The 26,684-nt window shown below is 39.0% G+C and overlaps 1 protein-coding gene across 8 annotated transcripts; it reads right to left on the bottom strand.

Moving 5' to 3' along the window:
* Nucleotides 1-6: 6 nt before the first annotated feature.
* On the bottom strand, nt 7-26,414 carry ALKBH7 (alkB homolog 7). 8 transcript variants are annotated; one of them, XR_009153937.1, is made up of 6 exons: nt 25,998-26,408; nt 20,811-20,984; nt 18,544-18,668; nt 17,448-17,592; nt 635-747; nt 7-213 (listed from the first exon to the last, which is right to left on the bottom strand). XR_009153937.1 is itself a non-coding variant. In XM_058173802.1 (5 exons), exons 1-4 carry the CDS (start codon nt 26,271-26,273, stop codon nt 17,457-17,459), a joined length of 711 nt encoding a protein of 236 aa, XP_058029785.1. In that variant the 5' UTR covers nt 26,274-26,408; the 3' UTR covers nt 8-213; nt 17,448-17,456. The 8 variants fall into 8 exon arrangements, 7 of the variants coding, with proteins under 7 accessions (XP_058029785.1, XP_058029789.1, XP_058029791.1 ...); XM_058173802.1 differs by lacking the exon at nt 635-747 and having other exon boundaries at nt 8-213; XM_058173806.1 differs by lacking the exon at nt 17,448-17,592 and having other exon boundaries at nt 75-213; nt 671-747; nt 25,998-26,412.
* Nucleotides 26,415-26,684: the final 270 nt, after the last annotated feature.

The following is a 26,684-nucleotide window of genomic DNA, read 5'->3' as shown; positions in this document are numbered from 1 at the left end:
TTTATTTTTTTCTGGAAGAAAATTACAACCTGTGTCCTTGAACATTTTACTCATTGTTCACACACAGAACCTGGTTGGCATGTCATGAAAATAACCACTTATATACTTGCTGAGGATATCTCCTCACAAAGAAGCTTCCAGCTGATAGGAAACCTATTGCTAAGGTAGGCTGAAGCCAGTCCATGATGTCCCAGCATTATAGTAGCGGTTTCCCTGGAAAACAGAAGACAATTTCCAATCTGAAAAATGGGAAGAGGCAGTTCAGAAGAAGGCACACACATGAAGGGCTTTGGCTGATTTGCAGTCATTCAAGATAGAAGCTGCTAAATTATCTGGGGCAATTTTCTTGAGCTGTTTTCTGTTACCCATGCAGTTATATGCATTTCCACTGAACTTTTGGTGGAAACAGAAGTGATCTATTAGATTACACCTAATGTAGGCCAACATGGAACATAAGGAGAACAGCACTGAACCATCTCAATGCCAAGGTGCAATTAGGGTTAGGCTGCGGGGGCACTTTATAATATTGGCATGAATGAGCCCTGTGGGGGCACTTTATAATATTGGCATGGATCTCTTTGCCTCTTCTAAAAGCAAACAACTTGAAGAGAAAGTCATTAGGTTAAAAACATACTTTTTCATTTAATATTTTTGGTCTAAAATTATATACTCAGGCAACTGGAGACAGGACTTTGCACACAACACTTCCTGCTGTGATCCGTTTCCTCCTGCATGATTGTTTTCAGTCTAGCAGAAAAAAACAATTTACATTTCAAAGACTAGAGCAGATGAGAATAAATGCTGCAGATTGCACACATATATTCTAAATATTATTTTATATTTTAAAATAATTTATAATTCCTTATATCATAATTCCTTTTGGAAGAAGGTAAATACAAAAATAAAGAATTCTTAATTAGTGGAGGATTTGGGAAAGGGAAAATAATTTGTAGAGGCTTCTGAAAATACTTTTTCCATTTCACCTGGCCTACCAGACTGTCATACAATTTGACTTGAAATGCAAGTTCAGTATTATTTTTGTGCACCCTTCTAGACTGCACTTTTCAAGTGTAAAGGATATGGATGTGGTGAAGATGGACTCATTCTGCATAGCTATGTGTTAAAAATCTAATGGGCATAATAAATGTATGGATTGCTAGGCTAGGAGGCAGTATTGGTTATATTTGCTGGCTCTTCCACTTCCGATGGAGCAGCTGCAATCCAAATGAGGTCTGGGTGTATCTAGTGTACATGCAGCCCTCTATATCCTGCAGCCTATCAGCAGATCTGAAGATGTGAGGCTCATCTGCACATAAGTGCTTATCTAATCAAAGCTGGGAGGAGTGAACCTGCAAGGCTAAACTTAACCCTCTCTGCATATATTTGTATTCAAAGATTGGATGTCTTCTTCCTTTCTGTAAAGACCAGTTCTCTAAGAAACTGGGCACTCCTTTTGTAGGGATCACCTCAGCAAAGCAACTGCCTGAACATCAGAAAGTCACACTTTTGCCACAATTTCAATGGTTCAGTCTTGTATCATTATTTGCTACAATCTAAACTAATGGTCTCTGGGATGAGTGGCCTAATTGTGATATATCTGCTAAAAAGATTATGTGCTAAATATTTTAGCTTATGTGTATGCTCTTGAAGGAAGAAAGGATGACAGTTCTGCTGAATGGAAACTGCCCACCCCACACACAACTTCCACTAGAGGGCACTAACCACTGCCCTCTGTGGGACCACTGCTTTTCCCAGTTTTGTGAGAACTTAAACCAAAAGCAATTAGAAACTAAAGGAGACGATTGTGTGCCTGCTGGTGCTGCTACCATACTGTTATTCTGCCCTTTAGTCCATTCATAAATATCATAAGTCCCTGGCCTCTCTAGTGCTTTAGCAATGAAAAATTGTCACTAGGAAAGTCATAGACCTAAGTCCCATTCTTAGAGCAATTCAAGCTAAAATTCCATTTATATGTACCCAGCATAGCCAGAGGATACCAAGTTGAAGCTCTATGTCTATGCACAATGGGCATTAAGGAGAATCACCTAAGTTAGCAATTCCCAAATTGACCTGAAGCCTTTTTACAGCTGTGGTTTTTCTTTCCTCTTGTTTTTTTTTCTTTTCACATAAACAGCAGCGGTGATTTCTCTAAAATGGTTTAGTGCCATTTTAATATCAAGTCTTCATCCATCATCACTTCAGGGCATCAAGCATCCCAAGTTTGATTTATGTTAGGAAATCACTATCTCCCAGCCTGGAACAGCAGCAGCATTCCTCACGTTGTTCCTTACATGCCAATACCTACTGGCAGTAGAACAACTTTATAGATGTCCAGGCTAAAAATAACTGGCTTGGGATACCTGCACAGAGACAAGAGTTTCTAGCTGCTTCAGGCTTTCAGATGAGTGTCAGCCAGTGGGCCACTGTGCCTGCAAATAGAATAGTTTTCATGGGCTTTCAAAGACAGAACTTGTACTAAATCTCCTTCTGTATTAAAGTCAGTAGAATTACGTTGCATACAGTCATCTTAGCCTTTTCTAGGACAAATCCAACAACTGCAACTGACCAACCATGCAAAGATTCTTTCAAAACTTGAGCTGAACTTCACTATGATTCTTCTAAGTGTAAAGAAACAACCTAAAATGGTAAAAGTATGTTTGTGGGTCTTAGTACTCAGAGCACCTGAACCAGGCTTCTTTTTTTGTATAAAGTGCAATTTATATTGTTAGAATAATCTAAATGTCAAATAAAAGGAATGTGGGGCTCTATGTATAGTGAGGCCTTAACTGGACAATAATGGTTGTGAGTTATTAAGTAATATTGCTTGTCCTAGTACTACACACTATAACTACCTGGATTTATATGTAGATCCATACTTAGTTTTCAGTGATCAACAATATGCCATACTTACTTTTCAGTGTTGAAACTAAAAGCTTCTCAAATTAATAAAAGCACTTTATAAAATATTGCATGTTCCTTAGGATCAGTTCGTTTGTTTGTTCACTCACTCACTCATTCATTCATTCATATATATCAGTTCAAAACATGTAAATCATAATCAAGGTAAAAGCAAATTTACCAATACCAAATCAGCAAAACCACTATAAAGGCTCAGTCATACTTTCTGATTCTCATGCCCACTAACAATACTTGCAGAGGTCGAGGCTAAGCAATGACTCATTTGTGCCAAGGCCCCACTCATGAATGCTGAAAGAACCATCCACTGCCCCTCAGCTACTCTTTCTGGAATTCAGAATAACTCCCTAAATTAATATTTTAAGAAGATTCAGAAAACAATGCACTGAATAAGTATAAAAGGAAATATAATAATAATAATAACAGAGTTGCAAGGTACCTTGGAGGTCTTCTAGTCCAACCCCCTGCCCAGGCAGGAAACCCTACACAACTTCAGACAAATGGTTATCCAACATCATCTTAAAAATTTCCAGTGTTGGAGCGTTCACAACTTCTGCAGGCAAGTTGTTCCACTGATTAATTGTTCTCTCAGGAAATTTCTCCTTAGTTCTAAGTTGCTTCTCTCCTTGATTAGTTTCCACATATTGCTTCTTGGGAGAGAGAGAAGCAACATATTGGTTGTAACATAATATGTTATATTGTTATGTGTGATGCAATGTGATATTATGGCCTCTGGTGGCTCAGACTGCTAAGACAGTCTGTTATTAACACAGCTGCTTGCAATTACTGCAGGTTCAAGTCCCACCAGGCCCAAGGTTGACTCAGCCTTCCATCCTTTATACGGTAGGTAAAATGAGGATCCAGATTGTTGGGGGCAATAAGTTGACTCTGTATATAATATACAAATGGATGAAAAGTATTGCTTAACATAGTGTAAGCTGCCCTGAGTCTTCGGAGAACGTCGGGATATAAATGCAAATATATATATATAAAATATATAAATATAATATATTATATTTTAATTATATATATATATATAATTATATATATATAGTTATATATAATTATATATATATATATATAACCTCCCGCCTACCAGCCATTTGGAAACCCGCCCTTATTGACAAACGAGTGTCTAACACGAGGAATGACACCAGACCCACACTCACGAGGTCCACACAGGATGTCACCACCACACATCCACCCAGAAAGCAGACCCAAACCCACACTGATCAGGAAGCACGACCAAGGACCAGAAGCCAGACCGCAGCTGCAACATTAGCCATTTCAAACCCCTCCAATCCATACATGCAGCAGACTGACACCCACTACGAAGATGTAGCACCACCACAAACACGAAGCCAAACAGCAGCAGTGCAGCTCACCAGCTCAAATCCCCCTGCAACTCAGACTAGCCCCCACCCAAACAGGACACACCCCCAGCCAATCAGAGCACAAAAAAAAACCCATCCAATCAGAGCACAGCCAAGCTCCCACCCAATCAGTTCAAACCCCCACTAGCAGTTAAAAGGAAGAAACAGCTGCGATCACACATTGCTCCCAGAAGCACGAAGCGGTCTGGCTTCTGGTCCTTGGTCGTGCTTCATGATCAGTGTGGGTTTGGGCCTGCTTTCTGGGTGGATGTGCGGTGGTGACATCCTGTGTGGACCTCGTGAGTGTGGGTCTGGTGTCATTCCTCGTGTTAGACACTCGTTTGTCAATAAGGGCGGGTTTCCAAATGGCTGGTAGGCGGGAGGTATCATCTCGTTTGTTCATGCTGTGTGGGCGTTTTTCTATCTCAATGGCTTTTCTGATTATTCTGTTGTTAAAGTGTTCAGTTTTGGCGATAGTTCTGGTCTTTTTAAAGTCAATATCATGTCCTGTGACTTTAAAGTGTTGGACCAGGGAAGAAGTTGGTTCCTCTTTTTTGACTGAGTTCTTGTGTTGGACCAAGGACCAGAAGCCAGACCGCAGCTGCAACATTAGCCATTTCAAACCCCTCCAATCCATACATGCACTATGAAGATGTAGCACCACCACAAAGCCAAACAACAGCTATGCAGCTCACCAGCTCAAATCCCCCTGCAACACAGACTAAATTGAGCACAACCAAGCCCCCACCCAAACAGGACACACCCCCAGCCAATCAGAGCACAAAAAAACCTCCATCCAATCAGAGCACAGCCAAGCTCCCACCCAATCAGTTCAAACCCCCACTAGCAGTTAAAAGGAAGAAACAGCTGCGATCACACATTGCTCCCAGAAGCACGAAGCTGAAGCCTGAAGATGACGAATGAGACTTCGTCGAAACGTTGCCAAGACATTTCCAATTTTACACAGGAGAAAACCCGAACAACCAAAGACCTACATACAAACACCCGTGAAAACCTCAGAAAACATATATATATATATATATATATATATATATGTATATGTATATGTATATGTATATGTATATATATATATAATTAAAATATAATATATTATATTTATATAATATATATATAATATATATATTATATATATATATATTATATATATATATATATATAATATATATATATATATATATAATAAATATACAGGTAAATATCAGTTAAAAGTCTTCTGCTGAATTTGAATGCTTTGATCAAATTTGTTTCTACAACCATCATTCACTGAACTTCAGAAGGTGGGAGCACTTAGAGAATGCCTTGCTTTGAGTTGATACCTGTGGGAAAAAAGCCTTACAATTACAGGTAGTCCTCAAGTTACAATCCTTCATTTAGTGATTCACTTAATAACTGTGGCAAGAAACGTTGTAAAATGGGGCAAAACTCACTTAGCTTAGCAAGATAAAATTTGGGCTTAACTGTGGTCATAAATTGAGGACTACCTGTACAGCAGCATATCATATGGTAAAAGCATCTTCAGAAATCCCTGCCTTCAAAGATCACTTGACCTTAAGGCAAGAACAAGAACCAAAAAGCAAATAGTTGTACTTAAGAAGCATACACAAGTATTGATTCACACCAACACTTAGAAACAGCTACCTCCTTGCAGCTGAATACCAGAAAGAAGCAAGAAAGGAAATTTTCTTGCTGCAACTTATTATTCTGAAAGTAGCAAGCTTCTTACTTTTAAGTTGGAAAATGGAGAGTGGATGAATGGAAAGAAAACCAGGATATGTTGTTCAGAAACCAGAGGAGGCCAAGGACATACTCACAATGGAAAATAATTTTTCATTTTTAAAAATAAAGGGCTTCCCTTCTTTCAAGCATTCCTTCATGCACTATTTGTGGGTTTCCAAGAAGGCCTCTACTGGAAATAGGTGGGATTTTTTTAATACACACATACACACACACTTGCCTGATCTAAAAAAAAAAAGATATTTTTATTATATTAGAATGTCAACATGGTACCTTCAGATGTGTTGAATTACACATTCCTGAATTCCTATGGAGAGCATCAGAAATTTGAATTAGATAATATACTTTTTATCTATTAACAGTTATTAACTAAAATAATTTTATCCTTCATACCAAACGGTACAGACAAACAAACGAGAAAGGTGCCACATTGCCACATAATGAGAGACTTGCTGATCCAAAATGTCTGTTTTGGACCAAAAAGAAAAACACTAAGGTGATTGTTGTAATCTGATTTAGGTTAATGAGATGCAGATCAAGTTATGGTCCACTATTAAGAGGATTAATAAAATTGTAAATCAATGAGATATTGCTTCGGCAAGTAGCTGCTTATCACAACTCCTTTCTTACACAGATTCCTTTAAAGTAAGTCCACTTCACTTCAACTAGCCTTCAACCAACATAGTCAATTGCTGCCCAAGGTAATGGAATTTGTGACACAAAATACATAGGCAACATTCAATTCCAGATGTCTTGGGGAAATACTCTCCCTCATTCCCATTTAATCAATCCCCTCCCAAAACTGAGTGGCAAAAACTGAAAAATGTAATCCCTCTCTGTTCATCCTTTGAATGTGTACATTAAATGGGAATATAAGAAAAAACTAGGTGCAGCACAAACTGCTATGCTACATTTCAAGGAACTTCAAGGACTCACCTGCTTTCAAGAGCATAAAAATCTGATAGTTTGACTGTCGTTTCAAGATATCCTTTGGGAAAGATTCTGAATCTTATTCTTTTCATAGAACTGAATCCAAATTCCCCTGTGCAGAAATCTATCTTTCAATTTTTTGCCCTTTGGTGTGTGTGAGAGTGAGTGAGTAAGTGATGTGAAATCTCTGAAGATTGTGGCATGGAATAGGTGGGGAGTCTCTAAATCATATTCAGTTCTTACAAGATAATGTGAAGGTTTGCTGGATCTCACATACAGCCTGTACAAAAACATATAATTTAGATCTAGAACATAGCCTGCACTTTGAAGAGGATGCTCAATAAGGTAAGAGGCCTTCATTCAGACAAACTATTATTGAGAATGACTTTCAATGTTGTATCCTTAGCAAAAGTCTGAGAAAAGCCAGGATTTTCTACATACTTTTGAAAACTGTCTTCTAGATCCTGATTTTCCAGTTAAACTGAGGTTATCCTTTGTTTTCCACAAGAGAAGGTGGAATCTGTCTTTCCTTCCACACCAGACCAAACTCTGGGTCCTGAAAGGCCACATTTCCTGGCAGCTAATAGGTTTCCACCTCTTCCTTATTTTATATTAATTAAAAGAATAATGAAAGGGAAGCTAACATCCTGCAAAGCAAAGTATCACTTTCAAGCATCACCTATATCCAGAATTACATCTGGATCCCATATAGGCATCTTTAGGGGAGGGAATGGTTTGAACCTGAATGCTTTGTTATAAAGTGTACCCAGCTGTCATTTTCTCTAAAGAAAAACAAATGTGAACTGTACCGTAAGAAGCATTTTGAGAGGATAAAAGGGTAGGGTCTTTTGATAAATGTGTTGTTACAATTGGCAATGCCCACAATAGTAGACATTTTGTGGAACATCCATAACATATTTTCAAAATTCCAAATGAGCCCATTGGCCCAAAAGATTGGGGTCCCTTGGCCTAACCATAAGAATCCACCTAACTTCCAGTCTGTTCTTCCGTTCTTATGATCCTCCAGACTGTTTCCACTCCTGCTAAGCCTCCATTGGGTCCTGTTGTGGTATGTACAATGCCAAGTGGAAGGAATGTACTGCTTGGAGAGACCAAATGCAGACAGCAGAGATCCCTCTTGTGTCAGCCTGATGGTGATTTATTGACTCTACCATGCCACATACAAGCCCTCCTAGCCTCACTAAGGTTCAAGGAGATGTTCCATACACCACAGAGCTAAACTGACAACCAGACGACAGCTCGCCTACCCCAAATTCCTCTTCTTCTTTTGCTGACCTTTACCTCGGCATCTCAGGAACGCTAGCAGCCCTGGGGGCACAGAAATATAAAAGAAGCCCAGAAATATCAAATATGTCAAGGAGGAGCTCTTCAAGGTACAGCAGCCATTGACCAATAGCAACCACTGCTAAGTCACAGACAATGGTGGCCCAGTTCTGAATTTAGCAACTGGAGAATTTCAGCTCATAGCAGAATTGTGCACAAAAGTCATGAAAAGCACCTCTAGCTTCAGTAGCTGCCTTTTAATTGTGATCACGCCTCTTTCTGTCACCCCCTCTCTGGACATGCTATATGATAGGATATCTCACAAGAACACTGACAGAGACCACTGGAGGAAAGATACCATCACCGTTCTCCTACTCTTTATTTGCAAGGCACAAATTGAATGTTCTGACCGGAAAACAATAAGATAAAGCATAAAAAAGAGAACATCTTCAAAAAGTAATAAATCTACCCTAAAAATATCAAAAATGCTAACAGATCACAAAAAGGAATATGACAAGAATGAATTATAAAATCACAACATGCTTTTGTCCCGAGCTAAATAAAATAGCCAGGTTTTCATTGCTTTCCTGAAACTCAGGAGATTAGGAATAGACCCAATCTCCATAGGGAGGCGGTTCCAAAGCATTGGAGTAGCAGTTAAGAATCTCTCAGATGACTTTCTCAGTTAAATGGGACTGGAAGTGTTCATACTATTAATCTGATCAGAGATAAAAAATACAGATAATGATCAACATAATAATCATGGAATCCACATGAGAAAAATCACTGATGAACTCCATATCCATAACATATTAATCAGCCAATCATTAGAGATTTTTCCAAGGTGGAGTCCATTTTTCTGGTCTGAATTCCATGGTTGATTATTATAATGTGGATATGAAGACCATTGGTGATTTTTCCAATATGGATTGATAAGGACATTCAGGGTATATAAAAAGAGCAACAAAGTATTTTATTTTTGCAGCCCTCACGTGAAGAAGGAAGAGCCATTTGTCCATTTTGTCCTATTCACAATGCTCTGTGCAGTCTGCAAACTCAGAGACACCGTATCTGATACATCCCTCCAATTCACTCATCCAGAGAGCTGAGAGAATATGTATATTTCCCTTAATGAACTAAGGACAAAAGAATTAAGATGCAAATTTGTATATCATGTTAGGCAATGTCCACAACAGGTTGTCTCCATTATGTTGTAGCCAGGGAAGTGTTAATAGCAGGGTAATAGAGTAACTCCACTCGGGGCTTGAGATAGCATACACAGTATTGCTCTAGCCTCAAAAACAGCAACAACATTCAGCACACATGTATCTGCCCAAAACAGATAAACATTAAAGCATAGGTTTTGAGAAATGTCATTTGAATGAAATGGAGCACAATGGGATTCGCTGGTATATTCTTATTCAGATAAGCCTAAATGGTATATCAGATTCTAAAAGCCATATCAGAAGTGGATAGCATTTGCTTATTTATTTGAATCGTTCTTTATATTATGTACTTCTCATTAAAGGAAACCTCATAACTCTAAGTACATTTTATTCTATGTATGAAATGTATTCACCACCTAAATCTAGGTATGTTCTAGACAGTTTCTTTTCTATCTTGAATTTTTCTTCCAACATCCTGCTTTTTTATGTTAATGGTGAAAGAACAGAGACTTTATACAACCAGACAACACTGAAGGCCAACCAGCTTCAACCATGAAACAAAAAATGAGATGTGACTGGAAGTAAAAGGAAAAAAAATCTTTGGGAGAAGATATTGGGAGGAAGCTAAAAAGGAAAATATGGGAGAAAATTAAATTTGAAAAATAATGTCTGGGAATGCATTTTGAACAGTACTCAGAAGAGATCTGAAACTTTATAGAGAAAGTGTTTATTATAGTAGGTTATCTATGTTAATTATTGCAGAAGTATGTAGGATCATTTCTGTTGGACTATATCAGACCAATATATTTTTAACCTGAAAGTCACCCATATTTCCTTCTTTTACAGATATGTTCCTGGTATCTAGTACTAAGAGATGGTGCATCAGAACACAAGTTTTTGTTGGAATCTAAGGCATCTGAAAGTTATATTTTTCAATGGTCCTATAACTGTACAAAGAATCAAGGAACATCACAATTGTCCTGCAACTTATTGAACAGCTGGATACATTTTCCTCCCAAACCTTGTGGCTTCCCTTCATTGTCCCTTCAGTTCAATAACCTGTCATGTGCACACCAGGAAGTGTAACAATGCTTTCCAATCAGAAGCAAAAATCATTACTATCTTCAAATTCTCTCAAGAGGAAGGCCTAGATTTACCAACCATCTGTGCAAGAAAAGGAAGTTCCTCTTTCAGGATATCTCACAAAAGCTGTATCTCTAAAGCCAGGGTCAAGAAAGTCAGTTCAGCATGTTCCATATATGCAGCTGTTGGTGAACACTGGCATGTCATTCAAAATATTGTGGCATGTCACATTTGTCATGTGTGTTGTAGGTTCACAATCACTGAAATAAGACTATACAGGAAACGTAACCAAATGACGTAATATTTGCAAAGCAAAACAGAATTTGCAAGTTTGAAAGTAACATTCTCCTACTGCAGTGTTTCCCAAATGGGGTGCAAGATGATACTACAGGGGGTGCAAAAACCTGGCTTTACAAGTTTTAAAATTATAGTTATGTGCATAATTATATGCATATAATTATTTATTGCTGTAAGGGGTGCGAAAATATATCAGAAGCGTTCTACGGGTGTGGGGTATAGAAAAGGTTGGGAAGCCCTGCCCTTCTGCCACCTTTACAGCCTGATAATCCCTCCTGAACCTCTTGCTCTTCATGCTCCCTCTTATCTGACCATACCCAGCCTAGACAGCATCTCTTTGATGAGATATCATTATGTCTGCTGCTGCTTCAGGTGACCACTTGGGTTTTGCACATTGTCAGGCTGGCTCAATCTTTTTCTTGGCAAGGACACTGCAGTGGATGTTTGCCATGTTCAAGCATGGCTATCAATTGTTTCTTGGTTGAGAGACTCTCACAGTGATCTAGAGGAAAGGTTAACAGGCTGTTGGAAAGCCTGTCCTGCATACAGATCTCATCAAAGCCATTATGATTTATGTATTGAACATCCAAGCCTGCTGTGGAGGAACCCTGTCTTGCATGATCTATAATAGTTTAAAGGTGCAAGGGTTAATACTTTTGTTCCAAGCAGTCTACAGACAATTCCTCCTCCCACCCACTCTTTCAAAGAAGATATAAAGGAAGGGAAAGATTTATCTTCCCTATAGAACTTGGCCTTGCTCACTGGGGAAGGGATGGGCACACCTCAGCTTGTCTACAGCCTGTCTCTCATCCTGTTGATCCAAACAACTCCTTCCCAACTCACTGATGGCAACATGATGCAAAAGTCAGGCACCTGGATCAGAGACGTATTACAGAGACAACTAGGTATGACAACAATTGCTTGGAAATTGGTTAAACACTCCTACTATTGCTGACTTGATTCGCCAAGACATGGATTTGCCATGCAGTAAGGCACCAGCAATGGTGATAAAAGGCTATTCATTTGACAGACTATATTTCACTAATCCTATATTTAAGCAGCCTAGGTTTGAATACCTACTCTTCTCAAACTTCCAGGCTGGGTTGGTACATCATGTTAAATCTGGCCAAAAGATGACCAAGAGGCTGCATTTCCCTAATTTACAGTTTGCTATTTTTTTTAATCTTCATTATAGTTTTTTGTGATATAATGTATTAGGCAAATTCAGCTTATAGTGTATTTAATGTATTGCATGTACATGGAAATGGGTTAAAATAATAGAATAGAATAGAATAGAATAGAATAGAATAGAATAGAATAGAATAGAATAGAATAGAATAGAATAGAATAGAATAGAATTCTTTATTGGCTGTGTGATTAGACGCACAAGGAATTTGTCTTGTGAATTTAGTAACCAAGGTAAGTACATCACGTAAACTCAATTCCTATAATGTTCCAGAACATTGCTAATGTTCTGAGTTTTACAGAACTTTATCTCCATTAGCAGTTGCATAGAAGATTTCTGAAATCCTAATACAGGAGTATAAAATCCAAAAAGCGCACTCTATTTGTAAGTCACAGAAGATGCTGAGAGGTTCCTGGAAAAAGAAAGTGGCATGGGGACGTAAACAGTGGGCATATATAGTAATAGCAACTATCTAAATGCTGCATTAAATGAAAGCAGAAGGATGTTTCAAAAGAGGCAGGTGAAGGAGGAAGGAAGGCCAAGTAAGAATGGAATAGAGTCAAGAAAATCAAGGAAGTCGGGGACATCGTGATGGCTAGATGCGGGGGAATAATGTAAATGGAACAAAAATAGCATCAATGAAAAGGAAAGGTTATCAATTGCCAAATGAACTTTCAGCATCAGGATATCAGTAACTAGCATTTTACAAAACAACATTATTATTATGAATTGTCTTAGGCATCTAACACCTAAGATATATTTGTGTCTTAAGTCATCCCTACACCAAGATTTCTATCTAGTTTATCATGATACTTAGAAGATGAGGGGAAAATCGATCTCTCACTTTTTTCCTTCTTGTTAAACAATCTTACTACACTAGTCTTCCTTTCAGGAACAGAAAGATATTTGAAATCTCCAACAAACTCCCAGCAAGCTGCAATTTTTATGAAAAAAGTATCACAATGAAGAGGATATATAGCAGGGATATAAGGAATGCACACACACACGCATACCCAAGCATTGCTAAGTTACAATTAGAATTAGCTGTCATAGCATAGCCAAAAGTAAGTAATGATGAAAACTATAATTTAGTATCTGAGGGACCAGAGGTTTCTCGAAATGTGACAAAGGGATGTCTTCTGTTTTTTGCCTTTTTCATTAGTTTTAGGCAGAGTGCTTTGGGTTTGGATATACCAGAGACAAAGCTGAAGGTAGTGTTTGGGATACAGGGAAAAGCATGCACTGTGATATTTTCTCGATTTGGTAGATGTGTATTGATATCCATTATTCACAGTTCAGAATACAGTATATGCATTTTATAAGGTGTGATATGTATTATTAACAGGATAATTTGACACTTTTTTATGATAAAGTAGACTATTGCTAAAATGGTAGAAATGTAGACCTATCCAAAGACATGAAAACTGAGGTGGTGTGGATTTTCAAAGCAACAAAAGCTCTTTGTCCATCACCATCCTAGGCACTATCCTTTTCCTGCTGAAAAAGAGGCTAAAAAAACTATGGCTTTTCTTTTTATAAAACTTGATCCACTCATGTTCCTTGTTTTATATATCTATATATCTATATTTCCTTTTTAAATACCTGGAATTACTGCTGGCGTAACAGCCTTGGTTCTAGCAGTATGAGGTTTATATTCCTTTCAATCTTATATTATTCAATCTTATCTTAGCCATGAAAGAGAATTCCATGAACTGAGCCATGAACCGGAGATAGATGATGACATATCTCTGTTGAGAGCTGACAGTCTGCTTTCAACAGAGCGGGAGGGATACTCATCATCTATCTCTTGTCTACAACACAATCCTTTCAGCAGTTCCAAGAAGGCTTCACACCCATTTGCACTACTCAGGTGACCCTGAGGTCATAGAAAAGCCTCCAAGTGGCCTCAACGACTCTCTAAAAGTGCAAATCACCATCTGCCTGCAAGGAATATAAATCCTTCCATTCCCCACCATCCAGTCAGAGCTTCTTGGATGAGAAGCGAAACATCTTCAAAACAACAAGTACAGTTGCCTCTTGAAAAAGCACCGTTGGGACAACCATGACCTGGATGACTGAGCCTCTTCATAGACATCTTCATTAGCAAATTTAAACTAGTGTGTGCATATGGATTAATCCACTGAATATTTCTACTTTGGGGCATGTAAACTGCATTACCCTAGGTGAGATAACTGGACCATACAGACTATTACTGTGCATTGGCTCTTCATAATCTTTTTCTGCTACTCTCTATTGTTTCCTATTTTATTTAGAGATACCAGAAATTAACAGTAATTCATCACAGATTGAGAAAGCACTAACTATATTAAGGTATGACTATATTAACATTAATAGGAAAATTTCTGAATGTATTGCCAGATGTTATTTATTATACAATCACACTGCTTTATGTTGTTCCTGACTACATGTTCTATTTGTAACATTCTTTTTTTCCCTAGCTTTTTCTATAGTTTTCTTTTCCACAAAATAGACAATAATGAAAAGGTAAAACAGATGCACAATACTTAGAAGTAGTAACTTTAGGACTGCATGATAAAGAAGCATCTTCTGTATCTTATTCCATTTCTTATTCTATATTTAAAGTGCAAAGGGAAGAGAACTTGGATTTTGTATTGCAAGTATCAAAATAATGTGTTTTGAGTCTATCCACCAACCTGAAATACTTTTGGTTATTTTAATCTAACAAAGCAAGGGCTAAACACTAATTATTTCCTTCCAACTCTTAAACTTACACACACTCAGAACACATACAATCCTTTCCTGGACAGAATATAAGGCCTAAGCATTCCAGATGTTTAAATCTACTAATGGCTATTGCTCCTAATCAAAGTAGATCCAACAAAGGATTATGTAAGATAATGCCCATTCTTCCTTTGATTCTACTTCTTCCTCTTCTCATTACAGAAACACAGTCGTTTAAAGAAACATTCACCAGTGCCACAACTCTCCAGAACAAGACTTCAAATCTCCCAGCCCCATTGTTCTCTGGCCCAACCAGGATCCGCCCAAAGAGGCATGCATGGGAGAGACCAGCGGAACAAGAATGTCAATTACGAAGTCTGCTGGTTCGTATCAAAGATCTAAGTTTGGGCTACAACTCTGAAGAGACCATCCTTTTCAAGTATTGTAGTGGGATTTGTCCCAAGGCACACAGCAATCATGACTTGACCCTCTCAATTCTGTTGCAGAAGAGCGAGATCCCAGCATTGGGAAGCCCCTGCTGTCGTCCTATACACTATGAGAATGTAGCTTTTCTGGACGACAGCCACCACTGGCATGAAGTGGAGAAACTCTCAGCCTCTGCCTGCAGTTGTGTGGGCTGATGATTATGGAGGTGGGAACGGATGCAGACTTATAAGGCAGTAACAAAGCATGATTGTATATTTAGCTATAGAACAAAGCTCCGTTATTTTATCTCATCCTCAGCACCTACACAAGCTTTTAAGAGAAAGAATTACAAGAAACCCCACCATGTGATGCCTATATCCTTCTCTTCAAGCCGAGAGCAATTCTACAGAATGATCCCCATTTAGTAGGAAGTAAGAAGTACCTTCTTGGACTGGGTATATAATCTATCAGTCCTTTAACACTCTTCCCAGATATACTTCACTTAAACACATTGCTGGCTTGACAGAATCCTGTCTAAATTAGATCTGAAAGGCTCAGGCAACCATTTAAAGTATTTATGGGTTATTTCTAATTTCTTTCTTTCCTGAATTCAAGGAGGGTCTGGCATTTGCCATGTTCATTCCCAATTAAGAGTTCCCCCTTGTTATTGTTTTTAATTTATTTGTCTATTTCTTCTCTTGGAAGCCTGAAGCTATTAGTTCCAAACTTACATTATGAATGATTGATTGATATGTACTTACTGGTGTCAATAAAATAAAAGTAAAGCAAGGACAAAAACAGTGTCTCTGGTTCTGGGGTCAGGATCATTCATTGAGAGTGTAGGTTTTTTTTTTGCATTAATTGCATTACTGATGCCCAAAACATCTTAATGTTGATTAGTTTAAGTCACTCAAAACATCAAGAAAATAAGGAGTCAAGGTCAGACTAAAGCCACATGCCTATACTTTTAGCAAAAGACATATAGTACTTCTTTTTAAAAACAAAATATAGCTCATTGATCGCAACAAAGCTATCTAAGCCATTTTTTTGTTTAGCAACATAAAGGTGCACCACAGAGATTGTCAATAATACTGCAGAGATATAACTTAGGGTTTCAAGAGGTTTATTTTTTTAGGAAATGAAGAGAGGAATAATAATTTTAAAAAACCACAGAGAAGAGATAGGGTCATACAGAGTCAGATGTTCTGGGTTGTAAATAGAGCTGGATTCTAGTCCTAAGCAATAGGAAATCACGGATTCTACCTTAGACTTTTCATATTTTACCACATCTCAAATTATTCAAAGATAAGTACTACCTATTTTCACATTCCTCAATACTTCCTTTTTATAATCAAGATTGTTCACTTGTCTTCCACTTCTTCATTTTACTTCTTTTCTCTTCAGCATTTTGATGCTGCAAATCAAAATGTGGAAATTTATCCTATTCCCACTCACTGAATACCCACCACAGTGAAATCCTCGTTTAGAGATACTCCAATTTAGCTTTATTTATTTATTTTTAGATACATACATGTTAAAGCTAATCTTGTGCTTATGACACCTATCAGAATCATTCTGAAATTATTTAATTCACAGAAATGATAACATATTCATTTGTAGCATCGATTGTGAGAAAATTAAAAATTCAAGTACTTTTTTTACCATCTGAAAAATTGGCAATATATTTATAAGGAAATAATGGTGCAATTAGCTTAGGTCCTGCTCTCATCTACATATTTGGTGGTTACAAGCATCAAATATGTAATTTTCTTTTTCAGCCAACCTCTTTTATAGAAAGAATTCATAGCACTGGAGAACATCTGTCTATCTGCTTTGCCAAGTTCACTATTTTGAGTCTCAGTATGTGTGATACATTTGAATACTGAGCAGAAAAGAGAAAAATGTTCAATAGTTCAGCAACTGGAAAAGCAATTACAGGATAATTTAAAAACTACGATACACTGATAACCCTCTGTACATTTCAGTTCTTAATTTCACCTCTACCTATGTTCGCAGCAACACACATTACAGAAAAACGTTATTCCCTGAGATTGACAGTATTGTGTTTCATTTTAGTTAGATCTACTTGCCAATTTGTTGCAGATTTCCTTCTTCCTACCTGTTAAGTGCAAGAGGCAGAAACCTTTCTTAGACTATATAGACTTTTAGGCTCCTCTTATTGCATGGAGGAAAGGTTCCATTGCTTACTGTTGGACAGAAAACTAAAGCTCTGCGGAATAGTAGGTCAAAGCAACTTCTTTAGAAAGAGCACCATTAGACAAAAAACTAAATTCCACAGGCAGCAACAGTTAGCCTTCACAGTATCACCTGGCAGTTCTAGGATGGTTCTGCTGGTAATGGCAGGTTTCGACAGATGATGGAGATCCTTCGTTCCCTGGCGACCTTCTTTCCATCGAAAAAGGACTCCTCATTTTTAAGAATTTCATGAGTGAATTCATAACGAGCAGGCCCTCTTTTATTTAAAGAAGACATTAGAGAAGACATCAGTAAGTTACCATAACTTGGAAAAGAGTTTTGTCCCAAATGACGCCATACACAATTAAGAGTCTGGAAAGAGAATTCTTAAAAGAATCTCTAGTTCTGTTCTCAGTGAATACTATTTCATGCATATGAACAGCTATAGCTGTTCATTAATTTCTGTAGGTTATAATCAAATTAGATATTTCCTACTTCATGGACAAGTCTTAATTACCAAGCACCTGCAGGCAAACAATACAAACTCCTCCTTATTAAACAAAGCAGATTTCCATTCATTCCAAAGTTAGGGAACTGCAATCTGACAAAACAATCCCAGATGTGAAATTACAGTTTGATTTTGTTTTATTCTAACAGACCAGTGTTTTGTTATGTTTTGATATTTTGTTATGCTTTGATGTAACAGGGTACCACATAACTAATATGGTGAATTATCAGGGCTGATAGAAGTTGTAATCTAAAATATTAGAAGAGTGCCAGGTTCAATAAGATATTTTACAACTACAGCAATGGCAGAAACTATGTCTCATATTTATGGAGAAAAATCAGTACATTTGACTCATTATTCTTAAGTGAAATGTCTACTTAATGTTAGTGTGTCTCAAACTGATATTCAAACAGGCATGGCTCAATGAATTTCTCTGAGTCAATAAAAGGTAGAATTGTGTTAGTAGTTGCAGCATACAATATATATTGAGCCCAGGACTGATTCTGGGAACAGAATACATCCCAAAAAGTGATGGTGAAGGGTATCATGGAAGAATTAGTCTACCAAAGGCTACTGAATACAATAATTACACAGGACTCCATATATATATCTCTCCAAAAACCACTACCACAGAAGCATCTACTTTGTCATTATCGGGAAACAAGATGCTAGACTAAATGGCTACATAACCTGATTATTTAACAAAGCAATTTTTATTACCTAAGAATGTAGAGAGATCGGCGCTCCAGCAGAAGATCCAGCCAGTCCTGTGGATTCTGCTGACTAACCAGGTGCATTACACTTGTGGACAGGAGGGACAGGCCTGCAATGGTGCAGCCACAGAACTAAGCAAAAGGAAATATAAACATTATGGGATTAGAATAATACAAATTATCTACCACTTATTAACTAATAGTAGGATGTCAAGTTGCCCTAAGTCTCATGTTGCAACTGGACACAGACATTCTTTTTCTAATCACCTAGGGAAAAAAACAATATTAGGGCGTTGTGGAGTAGAAAGATTTGCCATCAGTTTCATGACATGAACACCAGGAGCAGACTTTTTCCAGTGACTGAATCACATTATCATGCTGTCAAAGATGGGGCTTACTACTATGTAGGTACTGTATGTATAGGACTGCACAGTTGATTTATTATGGAAGAAGAGTTGATGGACAATAATCTCCTTATCAGAACAATCAATGTTCTGATAGGAACCAATAAGTCCACAGAGGAATAGATGAGTCTAATTGTCAATGAGATTTGTTTAAGTTTATAAAACACTGACTACATTGAAGTTACATATGGAAGTTCACATTACTAAATTCTGTAGAGATAGATACACAGACAGATATGGAATATATGGAAGATTACCAGCTTGAACCTTTCTTGCTTACAGAGATAATATTGCATTTCAGGGAATTGTTTTAGAATAGAACAGAACAGAACAGAACAGAATAGAATAGAATTTTTTATTGGCCAAGTGTGATTGGACACACAAGGAATTTGTCTTGATGCATATGCTCTCAGTGTACATAAAAGAAAAGATACCTTCATCAAGGTACAACATTTACAACACAATTGATGATCAATATATCAATATAAATCATAAGGATTGCCATGATGGAGGATGGAAGGATTTATATTCCTTGCAGTCATCTGGTTGTTAGCACTCTTACTGAGAGTCATTGAGGCCACTTGGAGGTTTATCTGTGCCCTCAGGATCTTGTGGATAGCACAAATGGGTGTGAAACCTTCTTGGAACTGCTGAAAGGACTGTTATAAAGACTGTGTTGAAAGACAAAGGTCACTCTTTTGAAGACAGCATTCTAGATGAGAGGACTGCTGGATTGAAACAGGGGTGAAAGAGACCATCTACAATAAGATTAAACAGCCCTCTCTCAACAGAGGGGGAGGGATACAACACCATTATCTCCTGTTTACAACACAGTCATTTTAATGACTCCAGGCACAAATAAACCTCCAAATAATCTCAAAGACCCTCAGAAAGAGGGCTAATGACCAGATGACTGCAAGGAATATACATTCTTCCATCCTCCATCATTCAAATTGAACAAACCTCTTGGAGGAGAAGCAAAATGTCTTCAAGGAAAAACAAAGCCCAGTTGCCTTTGAAAACTTTGGGACCACCATGACCTGGATGACTGAGAATATCCATAGACAAACTGAATTTAAGGACACTGCTAAAAAATTAATGGATTCTTGCACTACCTTCAAGAATAATCTCTTCAATTTATAGCCCATTTCTGGGATCTCTTCTTCTTAATCTGATTAATTTCTAAAACTGCTGCTGCTGCCTTCATTTTGCATTTGTTTTTCTGATCAAGATTAAAATACACATTTCCATTGGCAAGCAAATTTATAAAACTATCTTCCAACCTGATGAGGTCAAGCTGTATTGATGCTGGCCAGGTATTATAAGAACTAAAGTCCAATGCATCTAGAAGACATCAGAATAAAGACAGCAAGTCTATACCACTATCATGAATTGACTAATAGGATTAAAACAGCAGTAATGGCATTTCAGCTAAATATTATTTCTCAAAGGGCAGATGCCTACTGTATATATATGCTTCAGGGGAAACAGGTTTGCTTATCCTGAAGTCTGCTAGGGTAGACTTCAGGGGAGACAGAAAAAATGTTTGATCCTTAATATTGGAGGAAGTTCCAGAAATTCAGCCAAAACATTCTTATTATGTAACTTTCCCATAAGTAACGGATTCACCTTTTCCCATTGAGAGTTTTTTCTTAACAATCAACAATTCAAGTTAAAGAACAAAACCAAATTTCACAGGAATCGTATATAAAAAAAGTCATTTTGAAATAAATTAGAATAAAAAGATTTTATTGTATGTGCAACAATTTATCAAGTCTTCCTCCAAAGTCCATCATGCAATTCTATGAAACTACCAGAAAAACTACAAAAGAACACTTTCTAGTCATCTATAGATTCTATGCTATCTTACCTTGACACTGTCTACATGAGGCTTTATGTGGCCACTTTTATCCAAATCCAAAACATGGACTTGAGCAAGCTGTGGCACTCCTGGGGGAAAAGCAGCATTCCGGACTCGTTGTAAGATCTCATGACATTCTTTGCTCCAGTGTGATTTTTCTGTCTCCCGATACTTATGAATAGCCTACAGGAATGAAGAGATGGCATGAATATCTAGAAAGAAAATGAGATAGCCATCTACAAGTTTGACCACCCATATATATGCACTCCTGTGATGACTACAGAATTCCATGCTAATCACTGTGATAAAACACCAAATGTCATGGATAACCTTTTTACACTGCCTCACATATATTTTTCAGTTGTAACAGCTCATAATCAAATACTTGATTATGGTACCGTCTTGAGAATAGGGTACTGTCTTATTCTAAAGAAAGATGTAGAACGTGGACAATTTGATAAGTGTTCCTCTAACATTCTTGGGTCCACCATCCCACTATACTGTGGTTTGGCTTTGGTTAATATGGCTTATTATGTAATATACATAATATACATAAATGGCTGAAGAACTAGTCGCGGCCTGGGAACTGGCCGTGGCTGGGGCTCTAGACTGTGTCGTGCCTTTGCTGCCTCTGACCCGGCGTAGGTCTCAACCGGCTCCTTGGTTCTCCGAGGAGCTGAGGGAGATGAAACACCGGAGAAGATGCCTAGAGAGTTCCTGGAGGTCCAGCCGTTCGGAGACTGATCGGACACTAGTTAGGTCATATAGTAGGACCTACCTAGTGGCATTGAGGGAAGCGAGACGTTGTTACGTCTCCTCCCTCATTGCATCGGCAGATAACCGCCCGGCCGCCCTGTTTCGGGTGACCCGCTCTCTTCTTCAACAGGGAGAGTGGGATGACCCATTACAGGGACGTGCCGAAGAGTTTAGTCGTTATCTATACGATAAAATCGTTCAGCTTCGGGATGGCTTGGATCAAAATTGGGTGGATCCAGGTGAGAGGTCGGAGAGTCGTCTTGTTGAGACTGTTTGGGATGAATTTGACCCTGTGACTCCCGAGGACATGGACAGGTTATTGGGGAAGTTCAATGCCACCACGTTTACTGGACCCGTGCCCCTCCTGGCTGGTACTGGCCACGCAGGAGTTGACACGAGGCTGGCTCCGGGGCATTACTAACGCTTTGTTGTCGGAGAGGGTCTTTCCGGCCGCCTTGAAAGAGGAGGTGGTGAGACCCCTCCTCAAGAAGCCTTCCCTGGATCCAGCTGTTTTAGGTAATTATCGTCCGGTCTCCAACCTTCGCTTTGTGGCGAAGGTTGTAGAGAGTGTGGTGGCACGTCAATTACCCCAATACCTGGATGAAACTGTCTATCTAGACCCGTTCCAGTCCGGCTTTCGGCCCGGATACTGTACGGAGACGGCTTTGGTCGCGTTGGTGGATGATCTCTGGAGGGCCAGGGACAGGGGTTGTTCCTCTGCCCTGGTCCTATTAGACCTCTCAGCGGCTTTTGATACCATCGACCATGGTATCCTGCTGCACCGGTTGGAGAGTTTGGGAGTGGGAAGCACCGTTTATCAATGGTTCTCCTCCTATCTCTCTGACCAGTCGCAGACGGTGTTGACAGGGGGGCAGAGATCGACCCCGAGGCGCCTCACTTGTGGGGTGCCGCAGGGGTCGATTCTCTCGCCCCTCCTGTTCAACATCTATATGAAGCCATTGGGTAAGATCATCAGTGGTTTTGGGGTGAGGTACCAACTGTACGCTGACGATACGCAGCTGTACTTTTCCACCCCAGGCCACCCCAACGAAGCTATCGATGTACTGTCCCGGTGTCTGGAAGCCGTACGGGTCTGGATGGGGAGAAACAGGCTCAAGCTCAATCCCTCCAAGACGGAGTGGCTGTGGATGCCGGCACCCCGGTACAGTCAGCTGCAATTGCGGCTGACTGTTGGGGGCGAGTCACTGGCCCCAATGGAAAGGATGCGCAACTTGGGCGTTCTCCTGGATGGACGGTTGTCTTTCGAAGACCATCTGACGACCGTATCCAGGAGAGCTTTTTATCAGGTTTCCCTGATTCGCCAGTTGCGCCCCTTCCTTGACCGGGATGCCTTATGCACAGTCACTCATGCTCTTGTTATCTCTCGCTTGGATTACTGCAATGCTCTCTACATGGGGCTTCCCTTGAAGAGCACCCGGAGGCTCCAGTTGGTTCAGAATGCAGCTGCGCGGGTGATAGAGGGAGCCCCTCGTGGCTCCCATGTGACACCACTCCTGCGCAGGCTGCACTGGCTACCTGTGATCTTCCAGGTGCACTTCAAGGTGTTGATTACTACCTTTAAAGCACTCCATGGCTTAGGACCGGGTTACTTACGGGACCACCTACTGCCACCAACTGCCTCTCACCGACCCATGCGCTCTCACAGAGAGGGACTCCTCAGGGTGCCGTCCGCCAAACAATGTTGGCTGGCGGCCCCCAGAAGTAGGACCTTCTCTGTGGGGGCTCTCACCCTTTGGAACGAGCTTCCCCCAGGACTTGGTCAACTTCCGGACCTTCGAACCTTCCGCCGCGAGCTGAAGACATATTTGTTTATCCGCGCAGGTCTGGCATAGGGTTTTAGATATCGTTTGGTTTTAATTATAGTGGGTTTTATTCTTTTAGTGATATTTTAACTTGGGCCAAATTGAATCAGTTTTTTAAGTCGTATTTTATTCTGTATTTATTCTGTTTGCTATTTTTACCTGGCTGTAAACCGCCCTAAGTCCTTCGGGAGAAGGGCGGTATAAAATTTTGATTAATAAATAATAATAATAAATAAATATGAACCCAAACAACTACAGCTTTTTCATTAAACTGTTTCTAAATATAATTTAGCATGTCTGGACTCAGTCAAGGACTGGACTTTTCCATGAACTAAGTTTTATTTCATCTTTAGACAGTAGTTTGGGGAATATGGAAAAGAATAATTCCTGCTATAGAAATAAACTGCACCAAAGCTATCAGGTTTTGTTTTAAATCAATCGATCAAATGCCAACAAATATTATGTTTTGTGAACACAGCATTACAATACATGATTACAGTACAGAATTATGTACTGAACCATTTAAAAAAGCTGTTTTTATTGTGAAGAGAAAAGATGGGTAGGAGATAAGAGATAGAAGGAGAATACAGATTTTAAAAATGATCTGTACATACTTATTTGCATTAAACAATAAATTTCCAATAAAGGAATTTAGATTTAATACAAGATTTAGATTTAGATTTAATTCACATCATGATTTATTAGTAAAGAGCTAGGTCACAGTAGTAAGATATAGCCCAGATCTATTTTATTTAATAGTTTGTATAAAATTGCTCAATTTGTATTTTCCAAATACAGGTAGCCCTTGACTTATGACCACAATTGAGCCCAAAATTTATGTTGCTAAGTGAGAAATTTGTTAACTGAATCACTGTAGTTGTTAAATTAGTAACATGGTTGTTAAGTGAATCTGCTTTCCCCATTGACTTTGCTTGTCAGAAGGTGATCACATGACCCCGGGACACTGCAACTGTCATAAATGTGAGTCAGTTGTCAAGCATCCAAATATAAATGTTGTGACTAGGCAGATGCTGCAACTGTTGTAAGTGTGAAAAACGGTCATAAGTCACCTTTTCAGTGCCACTGTAACTTCAAACGGTCACTAAATGAACAGTTGTAAGTTGAGGACTACCTGTACTTCACAAAAAAAGGATACCTGAAATAAACATTGAAGTAGGATGGAAATACTTCATCAAGTTAAAATTCTATTCACTGACTTAACATATGCTCGTTAAATGAATGGCAATTAAACATCTGAGCAAAATTCATTAAAAAGGACATTTAAAAGTAAATGTCCATCCATTTATCCATCACTAATTAAGCAATGAAGAAACTTAGGCAAGATTGGATGCAATAGCTAATATGTTGGATCTTCCCATATCCCACCCTCCCTCAGTTGATATTTATATTTCTAATCCATAAACACCACAGCATCTGGACTGGATATATTTATGATTATTCTGAATGACTGAACCTTCAGTAAACTATTATTTATATTGTCCATGTCTCAAGTCACAAATGATAAAGAAACATTAATCCAGGTAAAATTAAAAACTTACAGAATATTGAGTGCAGTTTCCCAGTACTATAACCTCAGGAACCCTTGAGAATCCCATAAGATATGCATATAGTTTCCTGCTGTACCATATCAACAACCAGCATCAAAAACATATTTGTTAGTATATTTCCATCAAAGCAAATAGCTTTCAGTAGCTTCACCAAGCAGCAGCCAGTAGCAGGGGATGAATACAAGAAATTAAAATTCAGAGGAAGTATACATGCCCAGGCTACAGATGTCTTCAAACTCAATCCTACCATTTCCAGTCCGAAAAGAAACAAGTAAAAACAGTATCAGGCTAGAATAGCTATATAATAATAGAGTACAACTGTTTGTATCACATTTTAGATACAAAGCATACTATTTTTTTAAAAAAGGGGGGCCAAGGTATCTTTTATACTCACGTTGTTCCACACAGCAATACTGTTCCATAATCTTACAAAAACTAGAATGCCCATCTTCCCATCTTTGACAACAAACACCCAATATTCGTTGTCTGTACAAGACACAATAAACTATCAACTAGTTAGCATTATTTTAACCTAATGTATTGGGCAAAGTAGTCCAAAAAGGATTGTTTATGGTTTATTATAACTATGTAGTGTAAGCCCACAACGTGTGGTTGGTTTGGGAATCCATAGGCATGTTTAGAATAGAACAGAATAGAATAGAACTCTTTATTGGCCAAGTGTGATTGGACACACAAGGAATTTGTCTTGGTGCATATGCTCTCAGTGTACTTAAAAGATATAGAATCATAAGGTACAATACTTAACGATAGTCATAGGGAACAAATTAATTTAATAAGATCCATTAAGTCTAATTGGTCTCTCCAAATATGTTCTAAACCAGGAAGCCTGAAACACCTTATATGCTTAGGTTCACTCCGATAACTGGTTTGTTGAATAAGCCACTCCAATCCTAAACGGCACAAAGCCCAGCAAGGAGGCTCACATAAACACGAAGCCGATCTTAACTAAGCCAAATGCACTTCAGCTTCTACATGGGAGCCAAGGAGCCCCCACTGAGCTTCCCTCGAAGCCACGCAGAGCCACCCACCCCGTCCCAATGCTCGTCTTGATAGCGATGTCGGCGCAGCTGCGGTTCCAGCTCCTGGGCCAGCAACGCCTCCTCTTCCTCGCTAATGAAATCCGGCGTCACCAAAGCGCCGCCGGCCTGCAGCTTTCGCCAGAGAGCCTCGCTCGACGAACGGACCTCGGCCGGCCATGGCTGCAGCTGCGCCTCCTCCGCCGCGCAGAAGGCCCGAGGCGATGGCACGGGTCGCCACAGAAGCCGCAGCAACCGTCGCCCGGCAATCTGACTGCGCGACGGCATCGTAGGTAGGGCGTTGAGAAATTAAAGCGCCCGCGGTGCATGATGGGTCGAACTCCGTTCATTTGCATACTGACGTTCTGCTTTGGCACACAAGCAAAGGAGCCCGCGTGGTGCAAAACGTCCTTCAAGGTGCCTTTTCTACCTGGACGCAGAAGAGAAGTTGGAAACTTATCTGTGGTTGTGTTTACGTATCTCATTAAAGACGATACTTGGCCTATTCATCCTGGCATTTAGAACAATTGGAGGTCTTGGTAAATCATTGCTAGCTTTCTGGGACTGAAAAGAACATGTGGGATATTTTATTTATTTATTTTGTCACACAGTATATATAAGCATAAGCATGAAATAACTATACAATATATAAGTATATATATAAGCATGAGTATGAATTAACTATATTAATTGGATATA

The sequence above is a fragment of the Ahaetulla prasina genome, chromosome 2, assembly GCF_028640845.1.
Source record: "Ahaetulla prasina isolate Xishuangbanna chromosome 2, ASM2864084v1, whole genome shotgun sequence".
Classification (NCBI taxonomy): domain Eukaryota; kingdom Metazoa; phylum Chordata; class Lepidosauria; order Squamata; family Colubridae; genus Ahaetulla; species Ahaetulla prasina.
This window is presented reverse-complemented; position numbering and strand designations above follow the sequence as displayed.

Coding starts and splice junctions, on each gene's coding strand:
- ALKBH7 (XM_058173802.1), bottom strand. CDS start 26,273: ATGCCGTCGCGCAGTCAGATTGCCGGGCGACGGTTGCTGCGGCTTCTG. Junction 20,985..25,997: donor AAGACGAGCATTGGGACGGG/GTGGGTGGCTCT, acceptor TCATTCCTGTAG/GCTATTCATAAGTATCGGGA. Junction 18,669..20,810: donor CTCATGTAGACAGTGTCAAG/GTAAGATAGCAT, acceptor CCTTTTGCTTAG/TTCTGTGGCTGCACCATTGC.